The 20,688-nt window shown below is 39.2% G+C and overlaps 1 protein-coding gene across 2 annotated transcripts; it reads right to left on the bottom strand.

Annotated features, from left to right (window-relative positions):
* Nucleotides 1–5,125: 5,125 nt before the first annotated feature.
* On the bottom strand, nt 5,126–20,573 carry NHLRC3 (NHL repeat containing 3). 2 transcript variants are annotated; one of them, XM_015818676.2, is made up of 7 exons: nt 20,432–20,573; nt 15,537–15,689; nt 11,327–11,480; nt 9,009–9,209; nt 7,704–7,795; nt 7,149–7,261; nt 5,126–5,558 (listed from the first exon to the last, which is right to left on the bottom strand). In XM_015818676.2, the coding sequence occupies exons 1-7, from the start codon at nt 20,534–20,536 to the stop codon at nt 5,438–5,440; spliced, it is 939 nt and encodes a 312-aa protein (XP_015674162.1). In that variant the 5' UTR covers nt 20,537–20,573; the 3' UTR covers nt 5,126–5,437. The 2 variants fall into 2 exon arrangements, with proteins under 2 accessions (XP_015674162.1, XP_015674161.1); XM_015818675.2 differs by having other exon boundaries at nt 5,126–5,635.
* Between the last annotated feature and the right edge of the window lie 115 nt (nt 20,574–20,688).

Genomic DNA, 20,688 nt, shown 5'->3' on the forward strand with positions numbered 1-20,688 from the left:
AACAAACCAGTTTTGGGGATGGGGGCGGGGGCGGGGGCACAGTTCACGTGTGTTTTCTTGAGAGGATGCATTAACTCTTTATTGTAGCCAGATAAATGCAAACGAGAGAGTCAGTGAAGTTGGAATTGATGTTGTGATACTGTGAATAGGAAGGAGGCTCTCTGGGTCTTAAGAATCTCAGGCTGAGAATCTTAAGGAGGCTAGGTTCTAACTGTATTCTTCCTAGCCGCTGATGGGCATCGTCCAACCACATGAAGTATCCCCTCATGAAGAGTGAGGAGAAGCAATGGGATTTTAGCACACAAAAGAGTTAAAAAAACGTTGTCTTCAAACACAAGGGATTGGGCCTTAGAAAAGTTTCTCAGCAAATATATTTGAGAGGAAAGGAAGCGTTTCTTCCCCCCCCTTTGTAACCTGCTTGTACTGTGAGCAAGTGCCAATTTTCTTAGAAGTGTGGCTATCACTTGCGTATCTATAGGGGAGACCTGTTTTTAGGCCTTAACGCAGTTTGCCTTTAAGGGCATCACAGGCTGGCCCCTTGGCAGAGTATGATTTAAAAAAAATAATAATCTGAAGTAGTCAGGGGCCTTCTTTGTGAGACTTTTTGAAAGCACAGCTTCCTGCATTTGCACAGACACTTTTCCCTCAAGCATACACAACAAATGTTAGCCTCATGGATCAGGTTTTCTTAAAAAAAAAATGTACAGCCTTCAGGTATTTGACCAATCTGCCTGTATATGTGTGTGCGTGGGTGTGTAAAACAAAGTAGTAAATTGCTGTGGCAGTTACTGTTACTCAGGCAAATTTCTAAAGCCAATATAAATCTTGTCACCTCTGCCTAAAAGCACAGAAATCCACTCCAGACGCTTCTTTGTCTTCACCTAAGCATGTTACCACCTCATCGTTTCATTTATAGATTACACACACATTTGGCCAAACTACCTATTTTATAAAAGCCTGGGTAGGTGAAATACACCTGCTTTTTCAAATGAAAAGAAAAACTGATTTTAATGGATAGTTGGAAACAGTAAGTTGGTGGGTGTAGAATGAATTGAAGACCACACGAACATATTCTTCAGCTTCCAAATGCCTCCTCGAGGCAGATTTTCACATCAGAAATATATGTCATATCACGCACCTATAGCTTGAAGTGTGATCAGCCCTTTTTTTCATACTATTGTACACATTCAAAAGACTTTTCATCCAAATGTACAAAGCCACATACGTCGTTCCAATGTATCTTTCCTTGAACTTCCTTTCCCTATATACATTTAAAATATTTATTAAGATTTTTTTAAAATAGATTTAAAGACAAATTTAAAAAAGGAAAGAAATGCAAGAGAAAAAAGGAGGGGAAAAACTAAATTTAAAGAATATGTGAATGATTTCCGACTTTCTTTTCAACAGATAATTATAATCTTAATATCCTTCCTCCCTCTTATATACTATACGAATCTTCAGCTCCTTATTTAATCTATGTCTTTTTTAATCTTCACCAATATATTTTCTCTTGAACTTCCATTTTTATCTACGATCAAGCATACACACTCTATGCCTTTTTCTTAAGCATAGTACACACAAATCTCCCTCATCAGGAAATTAAAACAAGACAAAGGGAACATTTCCCCTCCATTCCAAGCTTTCCCTCTTCCCCTTCCCCCGGAGAGAATTAACATATGGTATAAATATGTCCTTTTCTCCTCTCTTTCCTTCATATATTCATTGGGAAGGACAGCAGGGAAAGTGCCACTACCTCTGGGGCTGCTCATAACTCTCATGTGAAGGGAAGGGTTGCACAATCGCACTGCAATGCGAAATCTGTTTTACGTGGACGGAGCACACCTATTTCGGTGATGCACAAGGCCACAAAGGTCAGGTCGCCACTTTCACTGGGCCAGTTTGATTTCTTTGCAACCACTACATTCTCTGCATATCTTATCATTGCCAAGGGATGCAAAGGCTGCAACCGGAATGTTCCAACCCAAATATTTCAGAAGGGATCGGATCTGCAAACAGCCAGTATCTGAGTTGGAACATTCAGGGGCAAAAGGCTTTGCCTCTCCCACTCTACTGCATTATGGGGAAAGATCCCTTAATACCAGTACTGTGGAATAAAGCAATTGCAATAAGTACTCTGTGCACTTAGTTTGGGTTTTTGTGTGTGTGTGTGTGTGTGTGTGTGCGCGCGTGTGTGATAAATTCGAATTTCAGTATTATGCCACATTTTAAACAAACAACTCTAATGGACTTACGGGCCATTTTTTTTCCAGTATTTTATATAGTGTAGATGTGATCTCAAGTTTTATTGTCGTTTTCGGAACTGTATCAATTTTATTAATCTCAACATTTGCAATGTTATTAAAAATGCAATATTATACTCAGCATATGTAGCCTTTTAGATAAGAGTATTCCTACAAAGGGACACTTCTGTCCAGTGACACTAATGTGTATGGCACAGTAGAATATTACTACTTATGCAAGAGCAATGAAAAGCATCTTCCAGGTTTTATTACTAATGCTGTTAGTAACTATTGTTGTATTGTGCTGTATTGTTTATTTTAATATTCATTTTTATAATGCAATATAAAATGTACTATTTTGTTAGTACTTTAGAATCTGTATAAATAAATGTCTTCTTCAACTGTACATTTCCCTCCCTTCCCCCATACAATCAAACATTTGGCTTAGTCCTAAACCTAAGAAATGCTAACTGCCTAGGGTTTAATCTTTCCTTGTGTTGATCATAGGAGCAAGATATTTGCAAACATGATGCCACATGCTGGAACAGAACTCAACAGAATAAGGGGGAAATTGGGGGCTTGCTTCCTTTTACAAAAATGGGATGGGTTAAAAGGTCCCAGCCACTTATACCTTCTAATGCAGGGCTTTTCAACCAGTGGTACGGGTACCACCTGTGGTACATTGCCACCTGGCAGGTGGTACGCCACCATCCTAGAAAAGTGGTAGCGGGGGAGGGGAATGAGCTGAACTGGTGGCAGCACTGCACAAGCCTGAGCGAGAGATGGCTGGAGCTGCAGGGCTGTCAGGGCTCAGCGGAAGCGCCAGGATCAGCACCAGACTCCAGCTGGAGCTCGGCGCTGATCCTGGTGCTTCTGCTGAGCCCTGAAGAAGCACCAATCAGCTGGAAAGCAGCACTGATCCTGGCGCTTCTGCTGAGCCCAGAAGAAGCGCCGATCAGCTGGAATGTTGCAACCTCTCCAGGGTCTTGTGATTTACATTCAGATGCTTGGCAACTGATTCATATTTATGACGGTCACAGTGTCCCAGGGTCATGTGAAGTGACCAAACCCTGCTGCAACCACCCAGCAGACGGGGGGAAAAAAAACATCCCCCCCCACATCTGCTGCCAATCCTCAACAGAAATGCTCACAACAATGAAAACCTTGGACAGGAGGAAGAGTGCTGCCGGGTGGGCAGGCAGGTGTCTTGCTCGGCTGTGGCTTGGGGGGCACTTTTTTCAGTGCCATTGTAACTTCGAACAGTCACTAAGCAAACTGTTGTAAGTCGAGGACTACCTGTACTTTTATCACGTTTTTCCTTTTTTTGGGGGGGGTTCATCAAGTTTTTGACACCTTGCTAGGCGACTGGTGGTACTCGGATGTTGCCATATCCTAAAAGTGGTACAATGGGTGAAAAGGTTGAAAAGCCCTGTTCTAATGCAAAGCTGCCTGGCTCCTCTGCTAGCAGAGAAGAGGTACCAGCAGTAGACCTTGTCTCTGTATGTGGAATCAAGTTCCAGAACGGTCATAAAAGGGGAGTTGTATCCTGTACAGCTGCCATTGTATATGGAATATCTTTGGGCCCTGAACCCATAGCTCTTTTAGCTGTAGGGCCTGAAATATCAGAATATATGTGAATATATTGGAAAGAGTATACTAGAAAGGGGAATTATTCCAGTGACCAGAGCAACTTTCATTAAAATATTATGAAAATGTTCCAGAATTAAGGTAACAGATATTTCTCATGCAGAGGTCAATTCCCAGTGAGCAGGAGCTCCACGCTGGACTTTTATTCGGGGATGGTGTTATAATATAGACATGATTTGCCATTGCCTCCTAGGATTCTTTTAGCTTACAATCCTGCGATTTCAGGTTCAGAGCAACGTAGGTCAAAGTTGTTAATATCCTAATATCTTGCAGGAATTTTTGGAGCACAGATGCAAAGTTCAGAGGAACGATGTTAGTCAATCTGATAGACTGATTATGTGTCATCGGATCTTTGATTCCTAGCAACCACATCACAACATAGATGCATCTCAACATTTGAATATCGTTTCCAAAGCCTTTGTGGCCGCTCTACGGAATTCCAATCTGCAGCATTTTTCTTGACTGGCTTATTCCTTTACTAAAAGGCAGAGGCTATCCACTATTTTGGTATCTTTACTGTCAATTCTAAAGTGGTTGTTCTACCCGCTGTCCTTAAGTTGGTCTTCTTTACATTTAATTTTATGTTAGTCACAATTTTTTATATATATAATGCTGTGTTTAACGTATTTATAACATGTCAATATCCAAAACAATGCTTTTCTGTGCAGATTATAAATTGCTGTTAGTTTTGCTCTGCTTAAAAAATAACGAATACATTCATTATTCAGAAAAAGTTTCTTTAAAAGATAAGAATCATGACAATAATGAGTATAAAACAAGGCAACTAAAATATATGAAATTGGTTTGGTAGGCTGAACAATCACAACATACCATATTTTTAAAAATATTCATTTGAGAATACTACACCAAAATATAACAGGAAAACGGATCAGCAACTGAAAGAATGCTTTGAATAGGGGCTGTGCATAGAAAAGCCTTCAGTGGACAGGGACTGCCACTGGACCACGCTCCGCTAATGCTGAAGTGCAGTCGTGTTTTTCAAAGATCTTATCTGCTTATGGAGCAGGAGTTGTTCCCTCAGATACCGGTAACTGCAATACCCTTCCTTCCTCCATTCCTCCCTCCCTCCCTCCCTCCCTCCTTTCCATCCATCCATCCATCCATCCATCCATCCAATATGCTGTTGTCTCCCATTGACTGTAAACAAATTTAAGGCTGGGTGATGAAACCACTGCAAGCACATAATTCTGATTATATTAAAAGAATGAACAGAAAAAACTCTTGGAATTTTATTACAAGAGAAATAATTTATACGAAAAACCAATTAAAACATGGTCCGTAAAACTTGGCTAAAATAATGAAAGACAAACAAACCCTGAGATAAATGCATAGAATGCATCATTAGTTATTTCAAGTATTGCACAACTAGAGAGAGCAGGCAATCCAGTAGAGCAGAATCCCTCAGCCAGCTACTGTCTGTTCCTATGTCAGACAGAGAAGAGTATAAGAGCCGCAGCCCACCCCATCTGGTTGTGCTTGTATGGCCTGAAAGATGCCATTAGTCCAAAGGTACATATTTCTGTACTTGTTCAGCTCCAATTTCTGCCACATAAATGGCTCCAGTACTTAAGCTGACATCCAGAAGATGAGGCTTGACTTCTTTTGCAAGCTGGATTGTGTCCACCACAATGCAATCCCCAATTAATCCTACTGGTGGGGCAGCCAAAATAGAAATCTTATTAATATTTAGGTGGGCCACAATTATATGCTGCTGATCAGGAGTAAATCTGTAAGTGGAAGGGGGGAAAAAAAGGAAACTTTTTTTTAAAGAAAGGAAACACTGAATCTTAAAGATCTCATTCTGTGAGCAATATGCATTTCTGTTGGATCTGAGGCAAGGCTGCTGCCTCTATAGACACCAACGTTGCCTGAAATGCTGTCCTAAGAGCTTTTTGAAAATCCTAGTAAATCCTACTGTTGGGATTCAGTATTTTGGAGCCAATTTTCAATAGGAATGTTTGGTACAAATAGAGAAAAGTGACAGGTGCCCTTCAATAATAAAAAAACATACTGCAGTTCTTTGGACACAAATTTCAATATTCGGAGGTATTATCTGAATATATGAAATATGGGTATTTTTGCATTTTTTTAAAAAAAATATCAATACTACTAAGAAAGTGGGGTCCACAGACTAGTGCTGGTCTGCAAACTGTTACTGGCCCATGACAAGATACAATCCTTCCATACAGTTCCAAAATAATGTGATATTATTCCACATGAAACGGTATGCCAATAAAGCAGGGGTAGGCAACCTTGGCTCTTTTATGACTCGTGGACTTCAACTCCCAGAATTCCCGAGCCAGCCATGCTGAGGGGAAAGGGAGAGGTTTCCAAGCTCAGCCATGCTGGCTCAGGAATTCTGGGAGTTGAAGTCCACGAGTCATAAAAGAGCCAACGTTGCCTACCCCTGCAATAAAAGAATGCATCAAATCCCAGTTTAATCCTCTTTGCTGCAAGTATACATTTAAATAGAATGGAAATTATTCAAATTGCCTATGATCCAAAAAAGGGTGTGGGGTTTCTCCCTTAAGGAAACAATTTTCATCTACATCGTACCCTTCCTAGAGCTCAACATTCCCCTTCTAGCAACATAAAACATGCTGTGGGGAGGAGTGTGTGTGAAGCAAACACAAATATTGTCTCCCATTCTAGCTCGTTTCTAACTCCACTTGGTGAATACTTGGATCCCACCCAAATGCCATTTTAAAATATCAGGCAGTTTAACGGTATCTTCCAGAAAAGTGAAACTGAGCTTTTTAAGGTCCGAGTCACAGAAAAAATGCCAGGGTTACCAGTCACTGGCAGATCACTTCCAAAAAGTATACTGGTTATGAAAAATTTATAATGAAGGTGATCGCATTTCAGAATTAGGGAGATGTGAATTTTTAGTGAACCCTCTAGTGCAGGGGTAGGCAACCTTGGCTCTTTTATGACTTGTGGACTTCAACTCCCAGAATTCCTGAGCCAGCGTGGCTCAGCTTGGAAACCTCTCCCTTTCCCCTCAGCATGGCTGGCTCGGGAATTCTGGGAGTTGAAGTCCACGAGTCATAAAAGAGCCAAGGTTGCCTACGCCTGCTCTAGTGCATTCAGAGAACTACATAACTCTTATTTGGCTCTATCCTAGGAACTGAAGCCTTCATCAGAAATCCTATGTACAAATGGATTCTTGTTCAACTGTAATTAGTTGAAAAGTTTTCTATCCAATGGACACGCTGACATACATACACACAGATACTATACCTTACAGAGTAAGGGCCATCTTCTGTGAAGCAGTTATCCCAAGATCCTAACCATTCCCCAGTGCTCTTTTCAAAAACTTGGATTCTCCAGTTGGCTCTATCTGCAACCCAGACCTGGTACAAACAAAGACACCATTTTAAGCACTGAGGAAGAAATACACACAAAAAAAATCTAACTTGAATGGATGGCTCTCTAAATTAATAACCAGCATCTCAATACTTTATGTCAGATTATGAACCAAATCTTTATATTCAAGCAATATGTATAACTCTTTCATCCATCCAAATGGTTTGAATAGCCATCAAGACAATTGTTCAACAGTTACTTTTAAGGGCATTGGGAGTGGAGGTAAGGCTGGGGATTAAAAAAAAGACAAGTTGGGAAACCGCACTAGTGAAACCCCATTCCTTTTGTATGCGTGTTATCTTGTGCACATACAAAGTGCTGAGACAATAAAACCTAAATGGTTAGCTCAGCCAACAGTGTCCTCATCAATGTGGTCAGTAGTACTCTAATGTTTTATGCTATTATGTCAAAATTATCACTGCTCCTTACCCGCCCAACCGAATCCACAGTTACACTGTGTGGAATCCTGAACTGTGTAGGAGCAGTACCGTTTTCTCCACGTAGCCATAGAATCTTTAAGTCTGTGAGTAAAAAGGTGTTGATCAAACATTATTTCCTGCAATGAGTTTACAACAAAATATCAGAATTAAAACAAAAGCAGGAGTAGAGAACCCACAGTCCAGGAGTATGTATGGACCTTTTGTAGGACTAATTCATAAACCTCGTCATATTGAAAAAATGTAAAAATGAGTGCAATCAGACACTTTGAGACTTTTAACTCGATTTTCACTTTAAAAACTATCAAACTGCTTTTGAAAAAGAAAACAAAAAGATCAAACATTTTTGCCCACATCTGCAACCAAAAAGATTGCCTCGCAATTTAAAGGAGTTTAACATACTGTAAGGCACAGCCATGCTATTCTATCACAACAGGTCTGCCTGAGGAAAACTGAAGAGGGCCTAACATCAGGAAAAACAAAGCAGGCATATCTGTGTCATAGAACTTCAGAAAATACCATGTTGTATTTCACCAATATGCATTAAATGATATAATCTAGCTTTTCCATTGCAGAATACATTCGGATTTCAGTTTCTGACTATTAATATAATATCTGTTTTCATTCTGCAAAATCATGCTGTTTAAGATATGTTTAAGATCTTAAGGTATCATCAGAATATTATTGAAAAAGTATTAGAAAAAGTATTAGTATCTTATAAAAAGATACGGTACCAGTAAATTTGCAGCATTAAAGGTGCAGCATATTGGTGGCTTATGTCTGCAGATCATAATCTACGAGTCACCAAGAATTGATGCACGTGGGAGAAGACACCATTTTCTCATTTAGAATCTCATAATCTCTGTAAATGTGTTACAGCAAGTGGCTGCACCTCCCAAACCTTGGCTAATCTCAAAAAAGCTAAACAGGCTTGAACCTGGTTAATGCTTGAATGAGAGACTACCTGGAAGCCCCGTCATTGTAGGCTAGACTGTAAAGTTTAAAAATAATATTCCCAAAAGAAGACAATGTCAGCATATTGTTGCCCAGAAAACCAGACGTTCATGTGGTCAACAGCTAATGCCGATTGCATCAAACCCAAACCACTTAACCACTCTTAATGTGTTCTGTTATCATAGAAAAAGCCACTCATGCAGCTTCCCAGTCTTACGTCCTCCAGATATGAATTTCATATTCTGTAAGTTGCAGTCCAATCGACACATGAAGTTAGGAAATGGTACATCGGCTCATTAGAAATAAAAGCTGGCATCAACATTTTAAACCTACATTTGCTTACCTTCGGTCAATTTGAGCAAGCGGTTATTTAGTCCTCCATCACCATCCACAATGTAAATATTTCCTGTTGATTCCACAAAAACCTCTGCTGGCTGGTCAAACTGTAGCGGGTTTGTATCGGAACCTGCTGTACCTGGGGTACCTATGACTCGAAGTAGTTCACCTAAAGGGCTGTACTGTTTCACTGTATGTCCATATTTTCCTGCATCGGGAAGAAGTTGACACTTTCCAACAAGGTCACAAGTTTCAGTCTGACAGATAAAATAATAATTAACTCCCTGCCAGAGGCAAACTGGTAGAACTTCTTGATTCTAAGTACAGGCAGTCCTTGACTTATAACCGTTCCTTTAGTGACCGTTCAAAGTTACAATGTCACTGAAAACAGTGACTTGTGACCATTTTTCACACTTACGACCCTAGCAGCATCCCCACGGTCATGTCATCAAAATTCAGACACTTGGCAAAACCGGCTCATATTTATGACGGTTGCAATGTCCCGGGGTTACGTGATCCCCTTTTGCGACCTTCTGACAAGCAAAGTCAATGGGGATGCCAGATTCACTTAACAACAGTGTTGCTAGCTTAACCACTGCAGTGATTCACATAACAATTGTGACAAGAAAGGGTATAAAATGGGGCCAAACACACTTAATAAAACTGTCTTGTTTAGTAACAGAAAAATTGGGCTCAATTGCAGTCGTAAGTCGAAGGCTACCGTACAGAGACTTTCTGCTCTGCATCACAGACAGCTGTTCATGACGAACCCTTGTTCCTATTCTTTCTCTCACTATTCCTTGATTAGCCTCTCCCACTCTTCTTCATTCTCCCGAAACTTTGAATAAATAACAAGATCTGCAGAGGTGTGAAAAGAGTGTGGCCAAATCTCCATTCAAGAATAGGGTGGCAAGCTGCAGATATCCCAAATAACCGAATTTTAATTAAACAATGCTACCCTATTTCAAAGCGGATTTTTTGGGGGGTCAGGCATAAAAAAATGAATCAGGTTGCAGTCATGTCAGATGTAGTGTCCTGCCGGGGAAGACACTGAAAATGGTCGGCCACCGTGCCACGTGCCTTTTGTTCTTGCCCTGCCCAAAGCCTTCAATGCTACTTATCCATTCACAATCCCCTTTCTTCCAGTTCTGATGGGGACAAATGCTTTACTAAAATGGGAATGCAGCCAGCAGCCACTTGCACTGCGTGCTTTGCATGAGCTGTATTGTAGCCAAACGGCACACTCATTTGGGCATTACCTGCAGAACCTTTCACAAAATGTGCGAGATTCTGGGGCTTGCAGGGATGTGCCATCACCTCTTCTCATTCGCAGAATTTCAAAAAGCATACCAGGTGCTGATGCTGACTCCCATTAGTATCCCTGCCATATTTTTCTATCACTGAAAAACCCATTATGGAGATGAAATAGATACATCAATCAATTTTGACTACTATGACTAGAAACCTTCTTTGTGGAAGCATGCTCGGCTTGCTATCACTCACAGGAAAAGAACATTATCCCCTTTTATCGGAGAAAGGAGGGATAATGGCTTAAGAACATAAAAGAAAATCTTTAAGAAACAAACTAAGGGGGTTAGAAGAAGGCCAGCCTGAATCAGAAGTAAGCTACCTAACCAACTGTTGACTTTTGAAGACAGTCATTCTAGACCAGGGGTAGGCAACCTCGGCTCTTTTATGACTCATGGACTTCAACTCCCAGAATTCCCAAGTCAGCACAGCTGACTCGGGAATTCTGGGAGTTGAAGTCCATGAGTCATAAAAGAACCGAGGTTGCCTACCCCTGGTCTAGACTGATTATTGGTTGTACTCAGTGGTAGGATTCAGCCAGTTCGCACCAGTTCGGCAGAACTGATAGCTAATTTTTTGTTGCCCAGGCCCAGAATGGACTTCCAGAAATGGCATCCACACAGAGAACCGGTGGTTCACATATTTGAACCCCACCCCTGGTTGTACTTCTATATGCTGAGATTTTAATGGTGACAGAGAGGTTCTCATTACTCATGCTTTTTAAATTAAAGATTGGTATGATGTCTTCAAATGTTTTTCAGATTTTGTTGCCATTGTCCACACTCACTTGGACTTATGGGATTTGAAAACTGAAATATCTGATGAGTACCAGACTGATATATGTTTATTGTAAATATATATATATATATGATCTATCTGTTTAATCTTGGATTCGAATTTTTTGAGGGGAAGGGCAGCATCTCAACTTAAATTCAATCCAAAATAGACTTCAGTTGCAAAACGTAAGACACACAACAGCATTCTTTTTCCTTGTTAAAGAACAATTTTTCTACGCACCATTTCCTATATCCGTGATCCACACAGAGCTTCCATTGGATGTGCTCAGGGCAAAGATTCCGTGGGGCATCTCAATGGTGGTTGTTTTCCATGTTTGTACAAGATAGCCTTCCTCAGAGTATACTGAGACCTTTGGCACATCATCATTACCTCTCTTAACAAAAAAAGAGAATCAGAGAGGTATGGCAGACAGAAAAACCTAAACATTTTTTCATTACAGCTCTTTATACAGTAAATAGCCTTAAACATTATCATACTGCAACTCCAAAGATCTTGACCAAGTATAGGTACTCCAAAAAGCAAAGAAGAAAAGGAAATATATTTAATAACTACTAGTTAATTCGTCTCTCTCAGGTTTCAGAGTGCGCCAGCACAGCTATGTAAAAGGTAAGTAACTGGTGGGTCCAAGGAGACCACAGAAACCAATGTTGCCGGAAAAGCCGACGTAGCAGTACAATAGAGGACACCCATCATTTTGTGTGCTGATCGAGAAAATTATTATGGCTGTTTTGAGAAAATTAATCCACCCTCCCCTAGCCCAAGCATCCTTCAATTATGCAGACATTAACTTTCAGAATTTTCAACCATTGCCAGGTTGGCTGGGAAATTCTGCATTTGGAATGCCAAATGTGAGAAAGGCACCCAAGTATTTAGCACAAGGCATTGTTGTCAAAAGACACAGAACAGTACTTTCAGAAAGCTTTACAGCAGCTCAAGAGGACAATGGTCTTTTCCCTCTTACTTGTTCTCAGCAACATTTGAGATTCAGGTACCTAACATGAAGGTTCCAGTAAATCCAAATTTAATCTATTTCTTTCGCTATTCAGTGAGAAGCCTTTTCTGAAGGACAAACAGGATGTAACTAAACCACAAGTCCAAAAAAATAATCCAATATTCCAAAAGAGCTATAAAAACAAGAGAAATACTATACGTACAACATTTAACAACAGAGGGTACCAAATTAACTTTTGCAGAACTAAAACAGGGTAAAATAAAAGCACAGTTAAAAAAAAAAAAGTTAAAGTATCATGATATATTTTAAAAGATCCACTTATTTTTAAGTCCTGTACTTGGGTTAAAATACCTCAAACTTGGCACCATGCAAACATGCCATTTATGGATATTTCATAAACAGAGAGCAGAGATCAGACTATTTCCAACCAGTACTGCTTTATTTATTCATTCCTCAGTCTGTCACATTACTGCCACATAAATGCACTTTTTTAATGCTTTGGAGTTATTGTTGACTCCTGGTGATCGACTGGACTAAAACCTATAGTTTTCTTGGCAAGATTTTGGAAGTGACTGGTCACTGCCTGCTTCTTAGGAATAAAAGAGTGATTGGTCCAAGGTCGTCTGGCTGGCTCTGTGCCCAAGGCAGAACTAGACTCATGGTCTCCTGTCCAGCGTCTTAACCACTACACCAACTTGGCTTTCTTTTTAAAATATCCACATAAAAATGAAACACATTTCAGCCTGTGTTTTTTTTTTTTAAATCACAAAGTATGCTAATGCAGAGGTCTCCAACCTTTTGGGCACCAGGGACCGGTTCCGCAGAGGAAGGTTTTTCCACGGACCGGAGACTGTGTGGTTTTGTGTGCTGCCTGTATCCCATAGATGGGGCTTTGCTTGTTTGTGCGGCCCGTTTGTTGGCATGCCGCGGCCCGGTACTGGTCTATGGACCGGGGGTTGGGGAACCCTGTGCTAATGTATTTTAGCTTAATAAATGGATAGGCACTTCTCCCAAACTGAGAATTTTGTTATACAATACAGAGATACGAGCAAAATGAAGGGCATTGCATCCCAACTTACACATCAGCCTGGTTGGTGCTGCTGATCATATTGCTTTAGATTCTGAATGCAGAAAGCCTGAACTTCCCGCGAGCATTCCTGACAGAGGATGGTGACAAAAAAAGCCCTGGCTCTCCTAGCCACAAGCCATACTCTAAGAATGGTTCAATGGGTAGATGTGGGGGGCTTCCAAGTACAAAGCCCCCAAACCAGGAAGTACTTTAAAGATTGCAGCCAGTAATTTTTAATTGCCTCAAGTAATTCACCAGGAATCCTAGAATACTGGCTTAGTACATATATAATGCTGGATTTTGTTGCAACTGTTGTACTAAACTGCAAATTCCTTGACTATTTTCAAAAAGGCAGCTCTACATATGTCTCTAGTTGACAGTCACAAAGTATTTCCTGAAGCAAAAAGGCAGCCACTGCTGTTTCTGCCACGCTGGTATAATCTGTTAAAGCTACAGCTGGGAAACAGATCACGTTTTCCAGCAGTTCATCAGGGACACAGAAGTCCAGTTGTCTGGCCTTCAATTTTCTTTATATCAATCTGTCTTACCCTGGCCGTCTTTCAGTAGTTTGGGAATTCAGGCTTATTTTAATTTTTTACAGTCATTTTATTAAAGGTTGTAATTACAACAGTGGGAATTCAGATTAATTACAACGCTTAAAATTTCAGAAGTTACACATTTCAGGTTTTAAAGAGCTTTAGGCTTCTGATCTTTAAATGCTGCAATTATACAACGCCCCTATCAAAGTTTAATCGTTTTTAGCCATTGCAGGTTGAAAAGTATGAGCACACCATGATTTAAAAATACATGTAGACTGCAATGTACTTATTGTTATATTTATGTAAGAAAACTAGACATTAAGACGGACTACTTGAGGCTGTCCCTATAAAGAGACTGAGCAAACAGTACAGAAGAAGCTGGTTCACTATTCTAGCATTAGATTTTTAAGCTACTAACAAAATATACAATAAACTTTAAAACAGCATGTACACTTATGCAAGGTTTATAAAGTCACATGAAATGGATGACTATATACCTTAAAGAAACAATCAGATTCCTCTTGGGTAACATATTGAAAAAAAATGGAATTTACATTAAGTACAGATGTGTTCACACAATATGCTAAAGATTGTTGATCACAGTAAGAAATTTAGTCAATGAACATGTACAAAAGCCAAATATGGCATGCCATGCTTTACCAGTCTTAAATCAGAATTTCTGCATTTTTATGCTGGTTGAATGACCAGCCTTCCTGATTTATTTTCATTTATTTTTCAAACTACAAGCTCGTATTAATCCAACTGGGACTTGTAGCACAGCATATATAACAAGGGAAGGGTAACTCACCCATTCCTCTGTGCCCCTAATTCAATCCATATTTATGTAGGATTAGCTCCAATTTATTCCTTCTACCCTGCACCATTTCTTAGAAGTCCAAAGTCTATATGCTAGCATATGCTTCAGATGACAGATTGGACCATCACTGAATAAACTAATAAATACAAAGTCATGATTTCAGAGCATGATCAACGTGTCTTATGGCCTGGATTCAAGTAGTATTTTAGGCCAATTCACAATATGTTATGCAAACCAGAGACTTCAAAGAAAAAGTGTGAGAAAACTCTGCACATTTGAGCAAAGTACTATCAGATGCTGAAATAGGAGAATCTGGATGCAATCTGAAAGAAAACTGCCAAAATAAAAACACAGTCACATCTCTGGAATTATAAAATCTAACATTTACTTGAAAGTATCTCCGTTTTTCAGTGAAAACCATAGTTTGATAGACAATAGACAATAATGTGAAGTTATTGAAACAGGTTAGATATTAATAAGGCTGGGAATAATTTTTGATATTGTAATAAGGAACCCCCAGACATCAGAAGCCAAATAAAGGGCTTTACATAGAATTGGAAGAATAAATATTTTAGATAATCTCAGATGTCCCATTGTCCTACTGAACTGCTAATTTCAAGTACATCTTTTTTGTGTGCGATTTGGAAGAACTATAGGAAAAAGGCATGCAATTTTTTTAAATGTAATGTTTTTTTAACTATGAAACTGCCCAGGGTCATTTTGGAACTGAGCAGATTGGAAATATAATAAAGAAATAATTAATCAACCCAATTAGAACATTACTAAGCCAAATCAAGATAAAGTTACAATGTGTAAGCTTTGAAGATGGTAAACCAAACCAAAAAGTGTAAATGAAAAAAAAAGCAATTTATGATCAAGTGATAAATCTGCACTTAATTAGCTTTTTTCTAAAATAAAAAGTGAAATAACTTGAAGGAGCAGCAGAACCATTATAGGATTACAACACTTTATTATTCATCTTCTTAATATAATAACTACAACTTGGGCAACTGTTGTTACTCCTTAAACAGTTTGATCTTGTTGTTTCTTACCTGTCCCACGTAGACTAATCCCTGGAGATGATCAACAGCAACACAATATGTTTGACCAATAAATTCTTCTGGAAACTTTGGCCACTCTAGATCAAGCTTGTAGAGTGGTTTCTGTATCTGCCACAACGAATAAGTAGTCCATTGATTTAACACCTTCCAAATCAAACACAAAAACAATAGTTAAATGGTGGTCAGATTTACTGTGAAGCATCGTTCCAGTCACTAGTACAGCAATGGCGAACCTTTTAGAGACTGAGTGCCCAAACTGCAACCCAAAACCCACTTATGCATCGTTGAGTGCTGGGTGGGTGTGGCCCATTGGCTGGGTGTGGCCAATTGGGTGGGCGTGGCCAATTGGGTGGGCATGGCTGCAGTGGTAATGGCAGACTGGGTGGGACTAAAAACTTCAATCAATCAATTCCAACTTTGCAAGAACTTTTTTTTTCCCCGCGAGAAGTTGAAATTGACTGATTGAACCTTTTTTTTTTTTGCACATGGCAGCGGAGGCCTAAAGCGAAAAGGTTTTATAAAACCCAGCTGAAGGCCTAGGACTGGGATGACGACGCGCATGCCCACAGAGAGGGCTCTGAGTGCCTCCTCTGGCACCCGTGCCATAGGTTCGCCACCACTGCACTAGTAAATGGACCTATCCAGAAAGGGATAACTCCACCTCTCTGTGAGATTTATATGCTGCATTATCTTCTCTTTTTTCCAACAACAATCCAGTGAGGTAGATTAGGCTGAGAGAGAATTAAAAGACAAATGTTTAGGTCCAGCTTGAGGGAACCCTCCTCCTTCAATCATATGTATTAATTTAGCTGAGGAAAAAAAAACACCCTTTAAACAACTTTATTAATTTGCAAACAAAAAAAAACCTTCAAAGCATTTTCAAGCAGCTTTACCCAGACAAGGGTTAGGATTAAGTAAGTATTGTTTCCTTCTCAGCTGAGTTCAATTCCTTCTCTCCAGATAGACACATGCATATAGGTAGTCCTCAACTTATGACAACAATTGAACCCAAAATTTCTGTTCCTAAGCAAGACAGTTGTTATGTGAGTTTTGCCCTATTTTATGGCCTTTCTTGCCACAGTTGTTAACTGAATCACTGAATTTGATAAGTTAGTAACATGGTGGTTAAATGAATCCTCATTCACTTTGCTTGTTAGAAGGCTGCAAAAGGTGATCACATGACCCTGCTTTGCTTGTTAGAAGGCTGCAAAAGGTGATCACTGCAACTGTCATAAATACATGCCAGTTGTCAAGCATCCAAATGCTGATCATGTGATCATGAGGATGCTACAATGGTCATAAGTCACTTTTTTAGTGCCACTGTAACTTCGAACGATCACTAAACGAATGGTTGTAAGTTGAGAACTACTTGTATACCTGGCAATAATATGGAACTGATTTTCCATTCTTATTCTTCGAAATTTTCTCAACTTCCTAGTCTAGTTTACAAGGGGGGGGGAGTATCTCCTGCACAACCTAACTTGTTCAGCTTTGCAGAAATCAGCCAGTGACAACAACACAGAGAAAAATTGGAATGTGTCACTATCCATACGCTCATAAACCATAAACCATCCGTATTTATACTGTGAAATCCAATGGCTTGACTTCTCTACTTGGCTAGAAAAGATCAAGCAATGCCAGGAAATCAACATCATTCTATTAAGGTAAATCCTGTTGGACAGCAGCACATGAATAGGGATTAATCAGAAAGCATGGTTTATATACTATAGTTTTCAAAAGATGCGTTTGAACTGCATTTCCCATAATTTCCATATTATGGAAATCTGCTTGAGACTTCTTGGGAGTTTCAGTCTCACTAAATGTAAATGATATTCAACAGAGGAAGGCTAGTATAAATAGAAATTCTTGAAGGAAAGAAAACAGTGCAGGCTTTTGAAGATCTAACAAGCTTATTTATGCATAAATAATTCAGAATTAAAAAGGAAAGTGAAATAGTTCAAAAGGCTCCCTTCAGATTGGGAAACTGAATGTTAAATTAGCAGATACGATTTGCTAAACAAGTGTGAATCTTGCATATTAGCACAAAACACTCCAACATCGGAGGTGATTCAGTGAGGTGCTCTGAATTATCAGTTTACGACCGATTGTGAACTGTTCATTTATAAAAAGAACTACTGTAAGTAACACTTTGGCAAAGATGCTTCTCAATATGCAGGGCACTCAAATAGCACTTATCGTCAATACTTGAAAGCAAATACGCATAGCCGCCAAACACAGGTGCTATATTAGTTGAATTCACAACATAAAACTTTTAAATATTATACTGTTGGATTTTGCATGGATATACTTTGTAATCAGTTTGGTGTAATGTGCAAGGCATCAGGCTAGAAATCAGGAGACCATTCTAGTCCTACCTTAGGCACAAAACCAGCTGAGTGACCTTGAGCCAGTCACTCTCCCTCAGTCCTATGTAGGAGGCAGTGGCAAATCATTTCTCAAAAACCTTGCCAGAAAATTGCAGAGACTTGTCTAGGCAGTCTCCAAGAATCAGACATGATTGAATGGAAGGAAAAAAAATGTAATCACATGTGGAATATTGTACAGTACAAGTTACAGCTTTGGTTACTACCCCAAAAGAAAGAAATTAAAGAACCATAAAAAGAGCACAAAGCATCAACCAAAATTATCAAAAGACTACAGCATCCTTCCCTTGAATGCCCTACTTTTATATGTACTCCTAGAATTTTCAGCAATAATCATGTCGGCTGATTAATTCAGGGAGTTATAATCTGCACATTCTCGGCAGAGTCAGAGCAATTCTCATTAAGGAACCTCTGACATATCTGGTTCTAGAAAAGCACTACATGAAAAAATGTCAAGAGGTACAGAAAAGTGTGCCATGTGGACAAATCTAGAGGTAATAGAACTGGGCAGTGATTCAAGAACAGGTAAAATGAAATATAATTTTATACAGAACCTATTTGAATAACGGAATGTGCTACAAAATGTAGCGATGGTTGTCAACTTGGACAACCGTAAAAGGAGAGCAATCAATTTTATAAACAAGGATCAGCCAAACAATAGCTACAGGTTATGAGAGAAATACGTTGTCTTCCAGAATCACAGACCATTTCATTTTGAATATCATGAATTGCAAGTCATTTCATTTTAAATATAAGGATATGTGGCTGCTGCATCAGGCCCTTTTTTAGGGCTTCTTACCCATATCTGGTCAATAACTGTGGAATGGAATTTTGGATTATTCAGGCTTTTGGTCTTATCCAGCTGGGCCCTTCCTAAGTTCTTATGACTGTACTAAATTATCCTTATTCGGGTTAAAATAGGCTGGACCAGCACTTGATGAAAGATGAGGTCTTAAATAATATCCTTAAACTGTTCCATATCAGAAATACAGTTCCATTTAAAAGATAATGAAAGACATCTTCCAGGTTAGGCAAACTATATCCCATTGGTATCTGAGGGAGATGAGCAGTTTAGAAATAGGAAATATAAATAAATAAAAATAAAATTTCCTTGGATTAGATTTCAGTGTATGGCTCTCACTGTATTCATTCCTAAATGTCAGACACTGATTCAGATTTTCCATAGCTTCAACTTGAATGGAAAAACAGAGCTGATGCCACTGCATTGTACTTCCTCAGACTCTAAAGCTTAGTGTAACAAAAGGAGTGATACTGTAGATACAATAAAATGGAATGCTATAGCTATCGGGAGAAAAGTAAACTAAAACCATTTATGGATAAGCATAGCAGCTGGGAGAGATATCCCACAAGGACACCACTCTAAATGGCATCAAGAACCTCAGAAGAGCCTTATAAAGCTAACCGAAATGAGGAAATGATCGATTTTTTTCTCCTCATACTGAGCCTTTGCAAGTGTCTTAGAGACACTGTTCAGAGAATTGCCAGCCTCAAACCTTAATATTTTTATTTTTATAATTTGAGCAGGGAGGTATGTGGAGAGGACACAAGTTTTCCTCTTCTCCTGAAACATAAAGAAGGAAGTTATTAACTTTCTATTCTGAACATTCTGAATATAAAGAAGAAAGTTATTAACTTTGCATTACTTGGCCCAAGCTAACCTCCAACTATTTCTCCCCCCCCCCCCCCCCAGCATTAAGAATATTTATTTAAGCTCCCAAGAGCCATAGCCAGTCAATTCCCACACTTCTGTCTCATTTCCTTTTTTGGTTTTATTTTCAGCTGACACTCCATGACACTTTTCAATTAACTCATCTATTGAATTTTTTAAATATATTTTTTTTAAATTTCATTTCAGCTATCACCCGCATTTCATAAACTCATAGGTTTGTTAATATTTTTTCTTTTAAATAAATACCAAAATTAATATGTAAAGTAGGTCCAAAGAAAATTCTGCTGTTTGCCCTTGCTCCATTTTCCATTGACACAATGAACTAAACAATATAATTATTTGAGTTGTGTTTTAGATGTGTTATTTTATGCCACAATATTAATCCACTGATCATGCTGCCTGAGGGTGAGGGCAATTATAATTCAACATATCTTCAAAAAGGGTAATAGCAAATTTGGTTTTTGGGGGGTTGATTGGACTCAATACCCAAAATTATTTTACCAGGGCTTTCACTTTATTCAATGATTCTTAATCAATTAATAATTTAAGATTGTCAAGAGATAAGACAATATATATTTTTTATTATTTGCAATTATTTGCTCAAAACCCATTGTTAGAACTATCAGGTCTGCGATGCAAAAATCTGGCAGCCTTATTTACAACTGAATCTACATCTGAGCGAATTAAAACGTGAATACGGTCTAAAAATGGCATAATCGTTGCATTTCTACAAGCGACAAAGCCTTTTGAACACTGCTATACAGAGACATACATGACTGGCTGTTGTTATTTTATCAGGCTTGCCAACCCACCTCCAACTCAGATCCGACTCTATACAGTACTATCAACAACAGAAACAAACCAGCCCCTCCGAGTCCTGCAAACAACCGCAGCCGAAAATGATCCTGAGCCCCCATTGAAGCACTGCAGCGGCCGCCTATGGAAACAGGCACACTGACGTGCGCATGCTCAGTCCGCAGCTTCCACGGGATCGCGAAAAGCTTCTTGGGAGATTGAGTGCTCGTCTTCGTTCTGAATCAGGCAAACAAAGGGTTTAGAGAACTACGAA

The sequence above is a fragment of the Protobothrops mucrosquamatus genome, unplaced genomic scaffold, assembly GCF_001527695.2.
Source record: "Protobothrops mucrosquamatus isolate PMUCROS unplaced genomic scaffold, P.Mucros_1.0 scaffold778, whole genome shotgun sequence".
Classification (NCBI taxonomy): domain Eukaryota; kingdom Metazoa; phylum Chordata; class Lepidosauria; order Squamata; family Viperidae; genus Protobothrops; species Protobothrops mucrosquamatus.